This window comes from Phalangium opilio, unplaced genomic scaffold (genome assembly GCF_054372755.1).
Source record: "Phalangium opilio isolate 3A_F unplaced genomic scaffold, DU_Popi_V2 ptg000062l_1, whole genome shotgun sequence".
NCBI classification, from domain to species: Eukaryota; Metazoa; Arthropoda; class Arachnida; order Opiliones; family Phalangiidae; genus Phalangium; species Phalangium opilio.
The window spans coordinates 392,347-410,790 of record NW_028324179.1 but is presented as its reverse complement, the minus strand read 5'-3'; the positions used below and the strand labels follow the sequence as shown (position 1 = coordinate 410,790).

The 18,444-nt window shown below is 37.4% G+C and overlaps 1 protein-coding gene and 1 long non-coding RNA gene across 2 annotated transcripts; both read left to right on the top strand.

Moving 5' to 3' along the window:
* Positions 1-14,053: 14,053 nt before the first annotated feature.
* On the top strand, positions 14,054-15,174 carry LOC149663410 (uncharacterized). Its single transcript, XR_016368545.1, has 3 exons — positions 14,054-14,786; positions 14,850-14,936; positions 15,036-15,174. It is a non-coding gene; the product is annotated as an uncharacterized LOC149663410 (long non-coding RNA).
* A 32-nt stretch (positions 15,175-15,206) lies between these two features.
* LOC149663409 (uncharacterized) lies at positions 15,207-16,023 on the top strand. The gene is made up of 3 exons (XM_089842212.1): positions 15,207-15,340; positions 15,416-15,613; positions 15,778-16,023. Exons 1-3 carry the CDS (start codon positions 15,270-15,272, stop codon positions 15,833-15,835), a joined length of 327 nt encoding a protein of 108 aa, XP_089698338.1. The 5' UTR covers positions 15,207-15,269; the 3' UTR covers positions 15,836-16,023.
* The last annotated feature ends 2,421 nt before the right edge of the window (positions 16,024-18,444 follow it).

The following is an 18,444-nucleotide window of genomic DNA, read 5'->3' as shown; positions in this document are numbered from 1 at the left end:
CCGGACGTGTTTAAACACGTCTACTATTGTTTGTCAATCAACAATAGGTGACATAAGATTGACAGCCGAGTGATTTTAAAAGGTGGCAGATGGTAACAAAAGGCTAGATTTGGTAGTTCAACAAATGGATTGTAACAAAAGAGATGATGCGTCATTCCATTAGCGGGGTTTTTACGACATTACGTGAAGATGTATTGTTAAGAAAGTATTTCTTCAATCAATCAAATATTGACAGGTCTATTAATATAATAGGTCAAGTTTACTATTGTATAATTTATTTACTCGTAAGTCGTTATGGAGTCAAGTACACAAAGGATGTCGAGAATTCGTCAGATCTTGGAGATTAATACCCAAAAACTACTTATTGTATTATTTATTTTATTGATTTTGGGGGTGCTGGAATTCCTTAATCTATGGTTTCAGAACTTTGACATAAAAATACGCCTACAGTCTAACAATGGAAGAGCTAAGGACAATAGATATTTCGCAATAGCTACGTAAGAAATTTAGTATAAAAACCCCTGACTCAATAGAGTAGAGTATCATTATTCGAGAAGACCTTAAACCTGCAAGATGGAAAATAAAGAAGCTCCCAAGAGGAAGATAGGTGTAACTAATGAACGTAAAATTAACGGGAGATTCCATATATCTAAAGAGTTGTTTTTAACAACTGGATTCGTGAACGGAACCCTGGATCCTGAGGTTCGTCTATGCCGGAAACAATCAGTAAAAAGCTTCGCCATTTCTACGGAAACCTGCGAAAAGCTGATGCCGCGCTTACCCGTTTTAGCAGGTTGGACTGCCGCCCATGAAGCCAACAATTTTGAAATCGTTTTAAACGATACTTCTAATGAAAAGACAACAGTTGTGGCATACCATAACACATGCCACATTAAAGACTTAATAAAGGAGGACTCTATTGTTTTGACCAGTATGGAAACAGCAGCTCTGAACCGCGTTTCAGGAGCTGTAAAGGAGCATCATGTCAAGATAAATAACCATGCAATTGAGTTTACACACATGGCGGATATCATTATAGAATTTTATAATGATAAGTATGACAATTTATACGGAGACCCCGATCATATATCTTGCTTAGATGACCAACCTGAGAAATTCGACGCTGTGGTGGGGTACTTCATCAACTTTATAACGTCGTACCAGGTCGTGACGAAATTCAACAATGTTCTTCAAGAAGAAAATCTTGAAAATTATTTTTATAATTATAATTTATTTTCTATAATTTCGGGTCAAATAACTTATTTAAAAACCCGTATGCATCTACTAACTCATTTTTAATTTTATTTGTATTATGTTTAAAATAAATTGAATTGAACCGAAAAACTGTTATATTTTCTAAATACATATCATACATTTTTAAGCTATCTTTTTTCTTTTACTATTTAAGCCTATGAAATTAGAGTTTAGAAAAATAAACTAAAACTTTGAAGGTAAAAATTTAAGCTTAATTTAAATAAAGAGAAGTATATAAAGCCAAAACAAAATTTATTTATTTTTAAAAATTACAGATTTTTTTAAAAAAATTTACAAAAAAGATTTTTTTTTTTACATTTAATTTTTTTTACACCCGCCCACCCACTTCCTCACGGCCGGCTGAGGATCTGCACTAGTGCCGAGAACCCTTGGAATAATATGTCATCCCAGTTCTCGAACACTAGTGCGGCAGCCGGCGGCACCTCCAAAAATCGTACCCGGCGGTACAGGGCTAACTGCCCTAGCTCGAGGGTTACACTGAGGAAGAGAGAGAGAGAGAGAGAGTAAAATTAGTTATTACTTGTTAATATTGTGTTTATAGGAGAAAGAAATGTATTTAGCTTACCGGAACCCTCGGCAGTTGAAGGCCAGGAGGCTGTAATAATAAAAAAAATTATAAAATTTAGTTTAAAATTTTTACGGAATAAACCCTTTTTAAAAATACTTACTCATCGGGGACGAAAATTGTGTGATTATAAATGACCTGCCGAACTTGATTCAGCAGGTCATTTAAGTAGTCATTATCCCCAATGACCTCCGAAAGTACCGCCAGGTACAATTGGACTTGATAGATGAGGCTACGAATAAACAGAAATTATAATTTCGCGTTATATTACCCCCAAAGATAAAAGGTTGACTTACAAGTCACTATTGACGTTGAAATCAGCCTCTCCCGGCCGAGGCATGGCTAACCATGGATAATAGATAGCCGGGAGAGGTTGATACGCAGGCAGGGGTTCGGGCGTCGGTGGTGGGGTGGGCGGAAGCGATGGACTCGGTGGCGGTGATGGGCTAGGTGGCGGAGTAGAGAGTGCCGGGCTGGGCTGACGCCGCTGCGGCCCGACGACACACTGAGGGCGTTCGGGGTAGGGTTCGGGTGTCCCGGAACGAGATGTCCCCTGTGAGTCCGAAAACTCACAGGGGGAATATGGTGTTTCAACACCATGCACATAACTATAGAGAGAGAGAGATTTTAAGTCTTCTCTTAAAAAACTAAGCTTTAAGAAAAAAAAAAGTTTTTTCTTACCTGGCTGAAGAAAGGTCCATCGGTAGTTGTTGTTGAGACATGGCTGGCTTGAGAGAAAAATGGTGCCTTTGGGGTCTGAACCTCGGCCTTTTATACCTTTTCAGGGCGTGTTCGAGATCAAACACGTGTCCCAAAGATGGTTAACATGTACAAGGGTAAAAATTTTCGTGGGCAAATTGGTCCGAAGCCATGTCATTGGACCACAGTTCTTCAAGTATATCTCCTTTTAAGGAGATTTTTGAAAAATTCCCCAGCATTTCTTTATTTGCTCATCCAAGCTTCTTTGGTTATCAGTACAAGCATCTTTAACCGTATTTACCATCTCGAATAGTGACAGATCATGTTAAAGGCTTATAGAAGATACTATAGTGAAAGGCAAGATGATGTCAACGCGTTTGTGGTGCTGGCCTACCGCGCTTCCCCCCCCCGCGAGCCGTTTGGGGGCGTCCGACCGCGTTTAGGGGATTCGCGAACCGCGCCGCGCATTTTAATTAATCGTGTTTAAGTATGAATGATAATTACAAATTTGTTTCATTCAAGTATTAGACATGATACCATTCACTACACATGGAAACTTAATTATTTTTGGTCCTTCGGGATCAGGTAAAACAGTTTTATGTAGAAGAATAATAGAAAATAAGGATAAAATGTTCGAACCTAAAGTTGATTAAGTTGTTTGGCATTATAGTATATATCAGAATGGTTACGATGAATTAAAAGAAATGGGTGTAATTATGCGTCAAGGTTTACCCGACGTCACTATATACGATGGTACTCAAACAACATTAATCGTATTAGATGATCTCATGTTAGAAAATAAAAATAATATTTTATCCGAAATATTTACTAAACAATCGCATCATAGGAAATTATTCGTAATTACCCTTTTACAAAATATATTTGAAAAAAACTTGAGAACAGCTTCCTTAAACGCTCAAGGTTTACCCGACGTCACTATATACGATGGTACTCAAACAACATTAATCGTATTAGATGATCTCATGTTAGAAAATAAAAATAATATTTTATCCGAAATATTTACTAAACAATCGCATCATAGGAAATTATTCGTAATTACCCTTTTACAAAATATATTTGAAAAAAACTTGAGAACAGCTTCCTTAAACGCTCATTACATGATTCTTATGAAAACCGTAAGAGATCTTATGCAATAAGTGGCCCTTTCTAAACAATTGGCACCCAACAACTAAATTTATAGTAGAATGTTATTTGGATGCGACTGAAAAACGACACGGGTATTTACTTTGTGATTTAACCCAAAAATGTCATTCCGATTTAAGGTTTAGAACAAATATTTTACCGGGAGATCAAATCGTCATCTATACTCCCAAGAAGAAAACTATATAATTAAATAACATTTCCGAAATTCAATCATTCTTTACGATGTCACCACCGAGAAAGGTCAAGAAAACATCGTTGAATAAAAAGAAAAAAGTTTAGCCGCTAAAAATATCAATTTAATAGCCGCTTTGGGGCAATTAAAAAAACCTCAAAGATTATCTATTCTTAAAATTTCTAATAGAGAAATTATTGATTCAATTAGCGAGTGTTGTCACAACGCCTTACAAGGCGCGATCAATTTGAAACCAGACGTTTATAATAAACTGTGTAAACATAAGAAACATATTCGAAAAATCGCTTGCAAAAATACTCATTGGAAAGACAAAAGAGCTATTTTATCTAAACAAACTGGAAGTGGTTTTTTAGCGTCCTTTTTCCTGTAATTTCGAGCCTTTTAGGCGGATTATTTGCAAAATGAATAAACAGTTAGTTTACGCTAATAAAATGACCTTAGTGCCTTTAGAACAACAGCAACAACAACACGAACAAAGTCCTAACCCACCACCCCGTCAATTAATAGCAACAAACAATGATATTTCAAAAAACAATGCAGTGTTATCAGAGTTGGATAAAGAGATGAACCTAATTATCTCAAATCCCACTTTAGATGAAAGAACCAAATGGGTTTTTTACGAGGAAGCCTTCAAACGATACCAGAACATCTTGAAACCCCGCCCATCGAATAAACACGACACCTGGATTAATATTTTTCCACTGAAATATAGGGGGGCAGCGAAAAAGATATTTGATCACTTGACAAGTAACTCTCATAGTATACGCTGGGATGATGCGGGGGTTCTTTATGTGAATGACCTTAAGATCCCTGATTCTGATATAGTTCAACTAGTATATTTTACTATACAACCTATGCTCTTCAACAAATACGGGGTAACTCGTTCGCTTATGGGGATTCCCCCTACAGGATGGACAGAATTTCAACCTTTTGTTCAAAACTTTCTACCTTCAAAAAGTAAATCAAAGACTCTCTCAGCATCACCCTCATCAATCAAGAAATCGCCTCTCTCCGTACCCTTAAAAAACAGGCTTCGACCCCGAACGTATTTAAGAGCGAAGAAGAGATTAACCTTTGACAATAAAGCCAGCCCCTTAATATTAAAGAAACAACCTTTTAATACCAAGGGTACAGTATGGGAGGTCTATCGCAGCTCCAAAAAGAAGAAATCTTAAAGGTCACCTATCTCAACAGCAAACACAGGTCAGGGTTCACGGGTTTAGCCCCCTTGTACAGGGCGGTTCAACATCTTGACATTTCGAGAAACGATGGCAAAGCCTTTCTAGAGGCCACTGACGTTTACAGACTACATAAAACTGCTACAAATAAATTCAAAAGACGTAAAATCCCTGTACTTAACATCTCGGATAGAGTCGAAGTTGATCTAGCTGATCTGGGGTCAATCGCCAAGTACAACGATAACTACAGATACCTTATGGTAGGCATTGATTGCTTTTCCCGAAAAGCTATTGTGGTACCCATGAAAAGAAAACACGCTACCGAAGCTACGAAAGCTCTCGAAATAATCATCGAACAAAGCAAACCTAAAGCCATCTGGTCCGATTTAGGAAAATAATTTATTAATTCAAGTACGCAAAAACTTCTAAAGAAAAATAAAATCAAATACGGTTCTATGACGTCAGAAAAATTCCACTGTCCTTTTGTAGAAAGATTAATTAAAACTTTAAAACATCGAATATTCAAAATGTTGACTCATTTCAATTCTGATAGATATATAGATCATTTGCCAGACATAGTTAAAGGCTACAATGCCTCTTATCACTCCGTAATAAAAATGGCACCCGATAATGTTTCCCCATCTAACGTTCTGGAAGTCTACAAAAACATTTACAAACCTGAATTGAGTAATAAACCTACTAAAAAAGATGTCAAATTTCGTGTTGGTGATTACGTAAGAATAAGAAAGCTTAAACCAGAATTTTCTAAAGGTTATGAACCTAATTTCTCGACGGAAGTATTTGTCATTTCCTCTATTCTGAGTTTCAGAAAACCAGTGTTATATCGTCTGAAAGATTTGGACGACAAGCATAAAAGCGGGTTGTTTTACTCTGATCAGCTCATTCGAACAGTGGAACCCAAACTGTTTAAGATAGACTCCATACTCAAGAAACGTAAACGTAAAGGGAAATTAGAATATTTTGTATCGTTTATCGGTTTACCTAAATCACAGAACTCTTGGGTAACAGCCGAAAATGTCGAGAAAATCTGAATTCTATTTAACGCTACCTAGCGATGCTAGTATGGACATCTACCCTAATAACACTATGGGTAGCTACATCACTAAACTACCGGATCCTATTAATTTACAAGGACAGTGGGAAATTTCGTTAGTAGAGATAATATATACAAACAGCTTCTACAACGTAATATACAAAACCAATAAGAGAAAAACACCTGAAGATCCATTGGATGAAGGTAACTTTAAAAAACCTAAAAACACCAAGTCATGTGACTTAAAATACCAGGTTGAACGAAAAGATGGAAAGCTGACCAGATACGAAATCTATCAGTTGCATAATATACCGGCTGGTCATTACAAATCACTAAACCACGTTGTGGAAACTATCAATACTTCCAAAGTATGCGAAAAAACAGCTTCTTTATTTCATATTAATGAAACGACGGGACATGTAAAACTAAAAACCGATGCCTCTGGTGATACAAAAATTATCTTCAAGACCCACAAATCATTAGCCGACATCTTGAGGTACAAAGACCATCTCAATATACAAGGTTTGAGCGATAGACCTGCCAGGCTAAACTACCACGTACCATCTCAATTATATATTTATTGCGACCTGGTAGAGGGGGAAATTGTCGGTAACATCTACGCCCCCCTCTTACGTATTATACCCATCGAAGACAAGAAACACGGGGATACCGTGTGCCTTACTTTTGTCTCACCCCATTACGTCCCTTTGTCAAAACATTATATTAGCGAGATTGGCATTTATATAAAGGATCACATGGGTGAACCGGCTTTATTTCAGTTTGGACTGTTGCACTGTAAAGTTCATTTAAGATGCGCAAGTCAAACGCGTTAGATAACAAAAGATGTGTCTACACGGATTATTATACCCAACAAGCGATGTCAGGTGGTGGTGGTCTGACTTTTTACGTCGGTAAACAAGGACAACACGGCCACGGCCAAAATGGACACGGGATAGGGTCCTTCTTGAAATCTTTCGGAAGATACGTATCACCTTTCTTAATTAAAGGGGCAAAGTTCCTTGGTAAACAGCTTCTGGGCACATCTTCAGAGATTATAAACGATGTCGCCTCTGGAAAGGATCTGAAAACTTCCGCTAAAAGAAGGTTCATCGAAACGTTGGATGATGTACAACAACAATACGGTAGAGGGGGTGCCAAACAAAAGAAAAGACTAGCTAAAAAGAAAAATACCAAAGAGAAAGAAATCTCTAAAACAAACCAACACAAACAAATTTAAATCAGATAAACGTAAACTTTCATTCAAAACGGTTCGCGATATTTTCTCTCCCTAAAAATGACTGAAGCTTGCAGCACGGGTTTCGATATTTTCGCCACCCCTCCCCTTCAAACGGCCATCGAAAATTCCAAATGGGTTCCGTATCAACCTTTGACTTCCTTGAAAGGTGACCAACCTATTGAATTTGAAGTAACGTCTAGCGGTAGCGAATACGAGGCTACAGCCTTAACAATGCTGTACACCAGAACTAAAATTGTAAATGATGATGGAACCGCTTTAACAGCCACTGACGAGGTTGGACCCGTAAATAATTTCCAACACAGTCAATTTGAGCGTGTCGATTTGGAGCTGGGCGATTGCGCAACAACACCCGCTGCTAGTAACTACGCGTACACGGCTTTGCTTTCGGCTCTGACGTCATACGGTCCGGCGGCTAAAGAATCTCATTTGGGGGCTTCTTTGTTTTACAAAGATACAAGTGGAAGCATGGATTCGCTTACAGAAAATATGGGTTTTGTTAAACGACAGAAACTTACAGCATTATCCGAGGAAGTTGAGATGTATTCCAGCCTTTACGTAGAGATGTTTAATATCCCTCGATATCTGATAAACGGCGTTTCTTTGAAATTAAAATTACACAGAAGCAAACCTAATTTTTGTCTTATGGGTAAACTTCCCGCGGCAGGCACTGGTTATAAACCTGCCATCGTGGAAGCCATATTATACGTCTTAAAGTTGCAATTAGCCCCTAAAATTCTAATTGCTCATGAACAAGCCTTAAGTATTAAACCAGCCCAATATAGTTACACTAGAACGGAAACTAAAATATTTACAATTTCGCCTAATATCTTAAACACATCAATCGGAAACATCTACCTGGGTACCCAGCCCTCAAGGATTACAGTAGCTATTGTAAAGCATACTGCTTACAATGGAACATTGGATAGTAACCCATGAGACTTTGGACATTGGAATGTCAATCATCTAGCAGCATTCATCAATTCCGAACAATACCCATCCAGAGCCTTAAGACCCAACTACAGTAAAAAGCAATTTGTCCGAAGCTATTACACTTTATTTTCGGGGTCAAACTGCCACTACAATGACAAGGGGAACAATATCTCTATGGACGACTTTGCCTCGGGTTACGCCATTTACTGTTTAGACTTAACACCTGACGGTTACGCGAGTCATTCAGATCATTGGAGTCCCACGAAGCAAGGACAATTAAGATTAGAATTGGGATTTGAAAAACCCACACCCACTACTCTTAGTTGTATCGTATTAGCCGAATTCCAGGCTTTGTTACAAATAGATAAAAATAGAAACGCGTCAATCGTTTGTTAAACAAATAATGAACGCCGATCAGATAACACGCTTTCTACGATTCACGCCACATTTCCTAGGTGTTTACCCAAGTGATTTATTACCCGAAAAAATTGACAAGTTTCCTTCATCCATTATAATAAATTTAGACAATCACTATAAAGACGGGTCCCACTGGGTAAGCATTTACTTTGATGGAAACAGAAGGGGTTATTATTTTGACTCACTGGCTTTAGGGAACTTTCTCCCCTCGATTAAAGAATTTGTTAAAAGAAATTCAAGAAAATGGTCCTTTAACAAAAGAAGACTTCAAAACTTGTCAAGTTCGACATGCGGACTATATTGTATTATGTATATAATACAAAGAACAAAAAGAAAGAGCCACAAATCATTCATGAGACAGTTTGGACGAGATTGCTTGAAAAATGACGTCATTGTTACAAACATGTTGAAGCGCGCCCGTAAAGATTAACTTAATCCTTTTGTTAGAAAATACTCTTTGTAATCTCTTTTGTATTTTTAAAAAAAAATGTGTCACCTTTTTTTAATACTGTTTTCTTTTATTTCATATATTAAGGAAGGGGGGGGGGTAAAAAAGGGGGGGTAGTAAATTTAAGGGGATATAACTCAGATAAGGCTATCATCATATTCATTCAGCATCATGAACTCCGAGCTGCAAAGATATCACTCTTTTTACTCCTGGCCTCAAGATGAAAACTATAAAAAAGCTTTAAGCAGAGGGGGTTTTATTCGTTCCATACCGATGATCTAGTACAATGTTTCGAATGTAATGGGATTTTGCTAGCGTGGAAACCGACCGATAATCCTTACGAAGAACATTTAAAACATTTCCCTAAGTGTAATTTTATCCAAGGTGGGCCTACTAAAAACATACCCTTTACCATTGACGAAACCGAGACGTACACCAAAAATATAAAAGTCAAGACCGACGAAAAAACGCCTGAAAAACCTCAAGAAAACAAGGAAGAAACTTATCATACCTTTAAAGTCAAAACTAAATATCTCGAAAGATTAGTTTTGGATCTCTACGTTAGAAAACAACTTAACGCCTTGTATATCAAAGAAAAACTTAATGACTTACGTAAGATTTAAAAATAATATTAAAATTTATCATCTTCCTTACGAAGATAGAAGGAATTATTTTAGATTAAATCAAATACATTTTAAAATAAATTGAAAAAATGTCTTTTTTATTAGAACCTATACTTTTAAAGAAAAGAAAATAACTTTTTTACTTTATATTATGGTCTTTATTCCTACAAAACCATCTTTTGTTATAAGCCTATACAATCAATCAAATACTGACAGGTAAAAAGAGGAGATCGGGAAAACCCGACTCCTCCCCCTTGAGTGGCCGCCATCTTGAATTACTCCATACTGGCTGCACCCTCTCTTACAACGATCTTAGCTAAAGAAAAACACTACTATAAACGTAAGATTACCGAAAGTATCTACATTAAAAAATTTAAACCTAACTTTAACTTAGAGGCAGGTTATGTACTTAATAATAATTGGAATGTGGACAAACTTATAAAAAATAATAGATAAATAATATAATTATACATTGTTAGTAATTAAAAAAACACGCGGCACCCTTATGGTATTCCCTCTAGCGACCAAATGTTATACTTCCCCTTAAAAATTTCTAAAAAATAACCTAGAGTAGAGTAGTATATTAACATGAACGAAATTAAGTTCAACAGACTGAATGACGAGCCGCGGCCCGAAACGTCTCTAAGAAATTTTAAATGTTTTAATAAAATCACGTTGGATATCTCCGTAAACGAAAGTTTTTAATTCTTTTATATCTTAAATAACCGTGACAAAAATAACTATGAGTAACCTTTTTTATAGTAAGCATGTGCTTTAATATTATATTTTTTTAAGGTATAAAAAAAGGGAAGGGGAGTTTGTTAAATTACTCCTAATATACTTAAAGATGCTTTTTAAAAGGGTAGTGATTTGCTATTGTAGAATCTGCAGTTTAGTTCAGAGAGTTAATGAGGTGCCTTGTATTTCGTTAGTGACATCTCCAATCCAGTTGATTTTAGGTTTTTACCTCTCCGAGTGACGTATGTCACGGAGAGGTTCTAATTTCGACGTGCTGTGTGTCTGTCCGTTGTTACACCCACGTGACCGCGTTCGCAGTTTGCAAATCGGAGCAAACGTGTATTCAATTTCCAGACCGCATATACAGTCCCGGAAATTGTATTCCACTTACAGGCTATTACTCCATTGCCTGTCTAACAACTCTGTTCATTTGTCCACCCCACATGGACACCAGTCTGAACTTACTGGCTTCTAAACACCACCATCTTCTAGTCTTTCGCCCATTCCACATGGACACCAGTTTGTACTTACTGGGTTCTAAACACCACCATCTTCTAGTCTTTCGCCCATTCCACTTGGACACCAGTCTGTACTTACTGGCTTCTAAACACCACCACCTTCTAGTCTTTGTCCATTCCACATGGACACCACCAGTCTGTACACCTGGCTTCTAACACCACCATCTTCTGGTCTTTGTTTTTGTCCATCCCACATGGGCACCAGTTTGTACACCTGGCTTCTAACACCAGCATCTTCTGGTCTTTGTTTTTTTCCATCCCACATGGTCACCAGTCTGTACACCTGGCTTCTAACACCACCATCTTCTGGTCTTTGTTTTTGTCCATCCCACATGGACACCAGTCTGTACACCTGGCTTCTAACACCACCATCATCCTTAAGGTTAAGACATACGCGGCGATCGGCTAGGATTACGAGAAACGTCTAGCCTTCCATTGGAGGGGTCTTCCTCCAAGGTTCACGCAATTGCGGTTGTTCTTGCTTTTAACTGTAGTTCGACACCCTAATATACTACCTATTTTAGTAAGGTGAAGCAACCGGCGTATGCTTCATTTCAAACGCCAATATTAGTCAAGTCTCTCAAGAATGTTTAATTGTTCTTTATCAAAACGATGTAACGCTCAATAAGGCGAACAACTAACGAAGAAAATATTAAATATTAATTATATGTATTTTAATATTTAAGATAATCTCTTTTCTCAATTCAAAATTAATACGGAAAGAGTTTAAAAGTAGTCTATTTTTTTGTCTGTGTGTGTCTGTCCGTTGTCACACTAGTGCGCCGAGTTAGCAGTTCGCGTTGTTTTGATGTGTTAAGAAATCCTACAGAACCTTAATATTCACTTTTTCCATAATATAAAGTGAATATGTGGAAATCTTTTTCGTAATTATGATGCATTTAGTACTTTTGTAGCTTTAAAGCTCTGTTTCATTTTGATATTCCAAGGATGTTTTTTAATATTATTATTTGAAATGGCTGTTTATATATTACTTAAGCTATACTAATCTGTATATAGAATAATCCTTGGTTTAGTTATTTCAAGAAGAAAGCCAAGGCCTGGATTCTATCGGGTAAATCAAGTTTGATCCGCAATAGGCTTAGTGAACCAAAGAGTAAATAATTGAGACCTGAGGTGGAGTAAACTTTGGGTTTTGATTATCGTGTCTGTAATGAAGGGACATTAACGGTTCAGAGTGAACCGAAAGTTAAATACACGTTTAAATAATCAGATTTAGATTTTATAATAGAAGAAAGCATCATGGTAGCAATTAGATCAGTGAAAGGGATAATCGTTATCGGGTTAGTGGTATGCATCAGAGAATAAAATTTAACATAGAACTTATATTATTTGTAATAAATGATTTGAAACCTAGGATTAGCGGATGATTATATATTTTGACAATGTAGAGAAAACTTTTCAATGACTTAAGCCTCGTTAGACAAAACAAAGCGAGAAAATGTTGCTCTAGTATTTCGATATTGAGTCGTATACTAGTCTTTTCCCCTACTCGGAGAGGTAATATTTTGGTTTTCCCAACTTGTTTTCTATATTTAATACTATTGAACTCAGATGGCGTTGGTAGTTAATGTCATTAATTGTAGTTTTTTTACGATTGAACAGCCATTTCGTTATCCCTTGAAGTTAAGAAAAGGTTTTTTTCAGTCATTTCATTATCCCTTGACGTTAAGAAACGGTTTCACAGGCATTTTGGTATCTCTAAAAAAGATTAATTTCGCCATCATTATTCAATTTTTTTTGATTAATTTAAATAAATTAACGTTCTGTTCTCATTAATCCATTTTAATAATTATTATCCCTGAACTTAAGAAAACGTTTCCTAGTCATTTTGCTATCCTCGAGGGGGTAGACACTTGAAAATTCAGGTGTACAATGTGTCTTGAACTCAATGTACTGTCAAAGCTGAACTCTGAGTTCCGAAGGCTTTGAACTCAGTGCACTGTCAAAGCTGAACTCTTTTGAACTCAGGTGTACACAGAGATCCAAAGTGTCTACCCCCTCGGCTATCCTTTTATCTTACAAATGGTTATCCAGCCATTTCCTTAGCAACACAAATGAATAATTTATTGTAACATAAATGAATCATTAATTACTGTAAACAAATACTAATTTTTATTAAATAATTAATTTCTTGATCAACTTGCGTTAATAAATTTCTTCACAACTTAATGACATTTCGACGAATTTTTAAAGAAAATAACTAAATATTTGCCTTTCTTTAAGTTTCTGCCTGCAAGCATAGCCCCACTCGATCCGCGCTCATGGACGCAAGCTGCTCGCGCTATATAATAATAATTGACCAGGTCACGTCGTCTGCTAAATTTAGGAATTGGACAATTAAACTATTAGAGCTACGCAAATCGCGTCAAAGCTAGGAGGGTAACACCCAAATCAAATCGACATGATAGAAGGGGCATATGATAGAGCTGTATATTCATAGTTATATAGATTCATGCTTCTATGCGACTAATTCTAGACATTCTTGAACGAATCATCTTGTGAAAATTTTATAAGGCAGGCTTCTGGCGCTGGGTTTTTTATGAGCCAAATTTGCTTTTAAAATTTAAAAAAATTAATTTCAACCTTTTTTCCTTTCTTCAGAAATTTAATAATGATAGTGTGTTACATATTTATCCAAAATTTATATTAATTAATTAACACACTGTACATCCCTTTAATTTGTAATTTCGTGCTTGGAAAAGGCTGAATTAAAAATATTGATTTGATGACAGGAATTAGTGATAGTGTGATTGAATCTCGTGCTTGGAAGAGGCTGAATTAAAAATATTGATTTGATGACAGGAATTAGTGATAGTGTGATTGAATCTATCATTTATTTTGCTATCAAAAAACGTATCTTCGTAGCGGTAACCGTTGTCTAGAAAACAGGGGGATCTTTCCTATTTACGAGGCCGCCTTCGCTAGTGGAATTTTTTTTAGTAGGATAGTAGTAAAAATAGTAGTATTTTTCCTACATCAAAAAGCTACACCGATGACGGAGAAAATACTATGGACAGCTACATTTGAATACTCATTAGGCATATTTCAGAAGCAACGTAATCACGTTTTCGTATGATTTTACTGTTTTAACTATTTTTTTGATTATTTAACCTAATGATCTCAACGATATTGCCAAAAAAAACAAAAATTTTGGACTATTAATGTGCTCAAAATAACGAAACATATGTCACCAAAGGGAACTTCCCACATCTCGGCCTCTCAACCAGGTGTCTATAGTCGCCCTATTGTGAGGCCACTCCTAGTCTCGTCTGTTTCTACACGGAAATCAGTAAACTACAACATCATTCTAGCCTTAGATACTGGCCTCACTAGGACCAAATTAAAGTGGCCTTGTAACTAATTGTTTAAGCGCCAAATATTGAAACATAACCTCTGCCGGGATTTCAAATCTAATGTAAGTTCAATGATCACGAAAACCGTATACATAATTTTAGGCTCAAACGATAAGCCTTATCAGGTATACAGTACTGGCCTTTCAAATAGGCGACTATAGACGCCTACTTGAGAGGCCGTATGGCATTAACATGACTAGACTAAAAGATGATTTGAACAAGAAGACAATAATTATCACGTTTTTATGCGCACTAGTGATATATTTTATTACTTGATTATTACCAAAAAAAGCGTTAATAAGAATCAGAAAGGGATTCTACTTTAGTAGGATTATACAAATTTACAATGTGGGTAAGCATTTCACCAAAAAATATTTTTTTATCCCTATCAGCTTTGTAATTCAACATATTTAAGGCTAAATAGCCTTGAACAGACCCTTTCTTGAACCCAAATCTTGGCAGATATTTCTTCGCAGCATTCCATTTGCCTTCTATTTTGTTTGTATGAACACCCGTTTCATAATCTTTGAAAGCAATACTGTGATTGACCTTCATGTGCACAAACTCCGGCATTTCATCTAATGAATCATACGCTTTCCAGCAATCACTGTATATCGTTGTACCAGGCTTGATCCATCGTTTGATTATTGGAATTAAGGTGGCAGCGCTTCGATCTTCCACAGGGACCATGAAAAAATCTCCCGTGTCGCGCTGCACACCACCAAACACCCAGGTACCTTGCACCCTGTGGCCACGATGAAACTTCCTCTTGCCGAACTTGCTTTCGTCGATCTCAACGATTTTGCCCTCACCTCCAATAGCTTCACTGGTCGTAATGGCAGCATGCTCCGCAACTTCCAGGAGCATGCTGACCCAGTCGGAAACTGTATTTTTATTCACTCCGAGGTGACGTTTGATAAATTTCTTCGACAGGTTTTCACATATCATATACGTTAACATCATGATTTCTGCCATCGATAGGCGAGAGCGCTCAAACCAGCTGCCTTTCCTTATGGACAAGGACGTCCCACACTCCCGTCTAGTGTTGCCATCAGAGATACTCTTTCGACAACGCCACGCTTGTAAATCCCCGCGATTTTTTAAGGGCAACTTGGTTTGCTTCGAGGCGAGTTTCATCGGGTTCCCACAGGATGGACACGATCTCTCAGAGGCAATCAGGTGATGATCAAACAAGAATTTCATAAATTCTTCCGGCCTTTTGGTTAGTTCATAGAACTCAAAAAGGTTGTACTCAAAATCCCCTTGAGAAATATCCTCGTCACTATTCGTACTATCACTATTCGTACTATCACAACTAAACTCATTATCCCGTTGTTCAACAGAAAAACTACAAGAAGCGCCAACATTAACATCACTCATCTTGAAGACAGTGTGAAATGAATCTTCTACTATTAAATTACATTCAAAATTAACTTTTATTTACTCATTTTTTACATTGTATACTTTGATTTTTTTACATATTTCCTTCTCATTTATTTTTTGTTCATATTTTGTACATATTTTTTATCTTCATATTTTGTACATATTTTTTATCTTCATATTTCCATTAAATCTCTTTTTTAAACACAGCTCCACTTTTTGTTCTCATTTAATCGTGTAACGGCCTCTCAAGTAGTTGACCATAAACTCCTACTTGAGCGGCCAGTGTAATAGTCCATGGTTCCATTTAGCTTGTTTATTCTCTACTGGCCTCTCAAGTAGGCCACTACTGACGCCTAGTTGAGAGGCCAGTGTAATAGTCCATGGTTCCATTTAGCTTGTTTATTCTCTACTGGCCTCTCAAGTAGGCCACTACTGACGCCTACTTGAGCGGCCAGTGTAATAGTCCATGGTTCCATTTAGCTTGTTTATTCTCTACTGGCCTCTCAAGTAGGCCACTACTGACGCCTAGTTGAGAGGCCAGTGTAATAGTCCATGGTTCCATTTAGCTTGTTTATTCTCTACTGGCCTCTCAAGTAGGCCACTACTGACGCCTAGTTGAGAGGCCAGTGTAATAGTCCATGATTCCATTTAGCTTGTTTATTCTCTACTGGCCTCTCAAGTAGGCCACTACTGACGCCTAGTTGAGAGGCCAGTGTAATAGTCCATGATTCCATTTAGCTTGTTTATTCTCTACTGGCCTCTCAAGTAGGCCACTACTGACGCCTAGTTGAGAGGCCAGTGTAATAGTCCATGGTTCCATTTAGCTTGTTTATTCTCTACTGGCCTCTCAAGTACGCCACTACTGACGCCTAGTTGAGAGGCCAGTGTAATAGTCCATGGTTCCATATAGCTTGTTTATTCTCTACTGGCCTCTCAAGTAGGCCACTACTGACGCCTAGTTGAGCGGCCAATGTAATAGTCCATGGTTCCATTTAGCTTGTTTATTCTCTACTGGCCTCTCAAGTAGGCCACTACTGACGCCTAGTTGAGAGGCCAGTGTAATAGTCCATGGTTCCATTTAGCTTGTTTATTCTCTACTGGCCTCTCAAGTAGGCCACTACTGACGCCTAGTTGAGAGGCCAGTGTAATAGTCCATGATTCCATTTAGCTTGTTTATTCTCTACTGGCCTCTCAAGTAGGCCACTACTGACGCCTAGTTGAGAGGCCAGTGTAATAGTCCATGATTCCATTTAGCTTGTTTATTCTCTACTGGCCTCTCAAGTAGGCCACTACTGACGCCTAGTTGAGAGGCCAGTGTAATAGTCCATGATTCCATTTAGCTTGTTTATTCTCTACTGGCCTCTCAAGTAGGCCACTACTGACGCCAAGATGAGCGGCCTGACACTTAACCTAACCTAACCCAACCCAACCCAACCCAACCCAACCTAACCTAACCTAACCTAACCTAACCTAACCTAACCTATACTTATCTAGTTTGAACGTTAGGACATATCTGTACTGGCCTCGCAATTAGGCCACTTAGGACACCTAGTTTAAAGGCCAATGTGATGCTTCCATTTCGTTTTTAATATTTATTCACGAACGGCAAAGTAGCCGACGATAAAAACATAGATAAGAAACCCATGTATTGTCCCTAGTTTAATTTTGCGTGTTTATTCTCTACTGGCCTCTCAAGTAGGCCACTACAAACGCTTAGTTCAGAGGCGCGTGTAATTGTACACGGTTCCGTTTTGAATGTTTATTTTCTAATGGCCTCTCAAGTAGGCCACTACCAACGCCTACTTGAGAGGCCCGACATGGAATTTCACCCGCCTCGCCTAAACCTAACCTAACCTAACCTGGTCTAATCTCGTTTGAACGTAAGGGCATATCTGTACTGACCTCGCAATTAGGTTAAAAGCCAATGTATTATTCCAACATTTCGTTTTGCATGTTCATTCTGTACTGGCCTCGCAATTAGAACACTTAAAACGCCTTGTTAAAAGGCCAGTGCATTACCCCATTTTATTTTTCCTGTTTATTCACGAAAGGCTAAGTATGCGCCTCTTTACACGGAAAAAGACAGTAATATAGCAATGTTTTGGAAAAGGCGGCAATTTATGATTAGTGAGAAATAATTTGGAAAAGGCGGCAATTTATGGTTAGTCAGCAATATTTTGGAAAAGGCGGCAATTTATGGTTAGTCAGTAATATTTCAAAAAGGCGGAAATTTATGGTTAGTCAGCAATATTTTGGAAAAGGCGGCAATTTATGGTTAGTCGGCACAATGTAGCAATTCATACTATTTTCTCCATCATAGGTTCCGCTTTTCCTCGTAGGGGGAATACTACTATTTTTACTACCATCCTACTAAAAATTTTACCACTATGGAAAACGGCCTCTAAAATAGGAATGACCCAAACAGGGAATTAACCCTTCTGCGTAGTTTGAAGTAATCTACTTTACACATAAAAATGTATCTAATTTAAACAAAAACGTTCATTCTAAATAGCGGTTATAAATAGTAATTAAAAACGTAACTGTTACCTAATAAAAATGATTGCAAGAGCCGGGATAAAAAACTGGGGTGTTAACAGAGTTTAGTGATCGTGTGATTTAATCTATCA

What these genes read in the sequence shown, in the direction of transcription:
- LOC149663409 (XM_089842212.1), top strand. Translation starts at nt 15,270, where the DNA reads ATGGCAGCATGCTCCGCAACTTCCAGGAGCATGCTGACCCAGTCGGAA. An exon ending in GTATTTTTATTCACTCCGAG is followed by an intron (nt 15,341 to 15,415) that starts GTGACGTTTGAT and finishes TGCCATCGATAG; the next exon opens with GCGAGAGCGCTCAAACCAGC. An exon ending in GATCTCTCAGAGGCAATCAG is followed by an intron (nt 15,614 to 15,777) that starts GTGATGATCAAA and finishes GTTGTTCAACAG; the next exon opens with AAAAACTACAAGAAGCGCCA.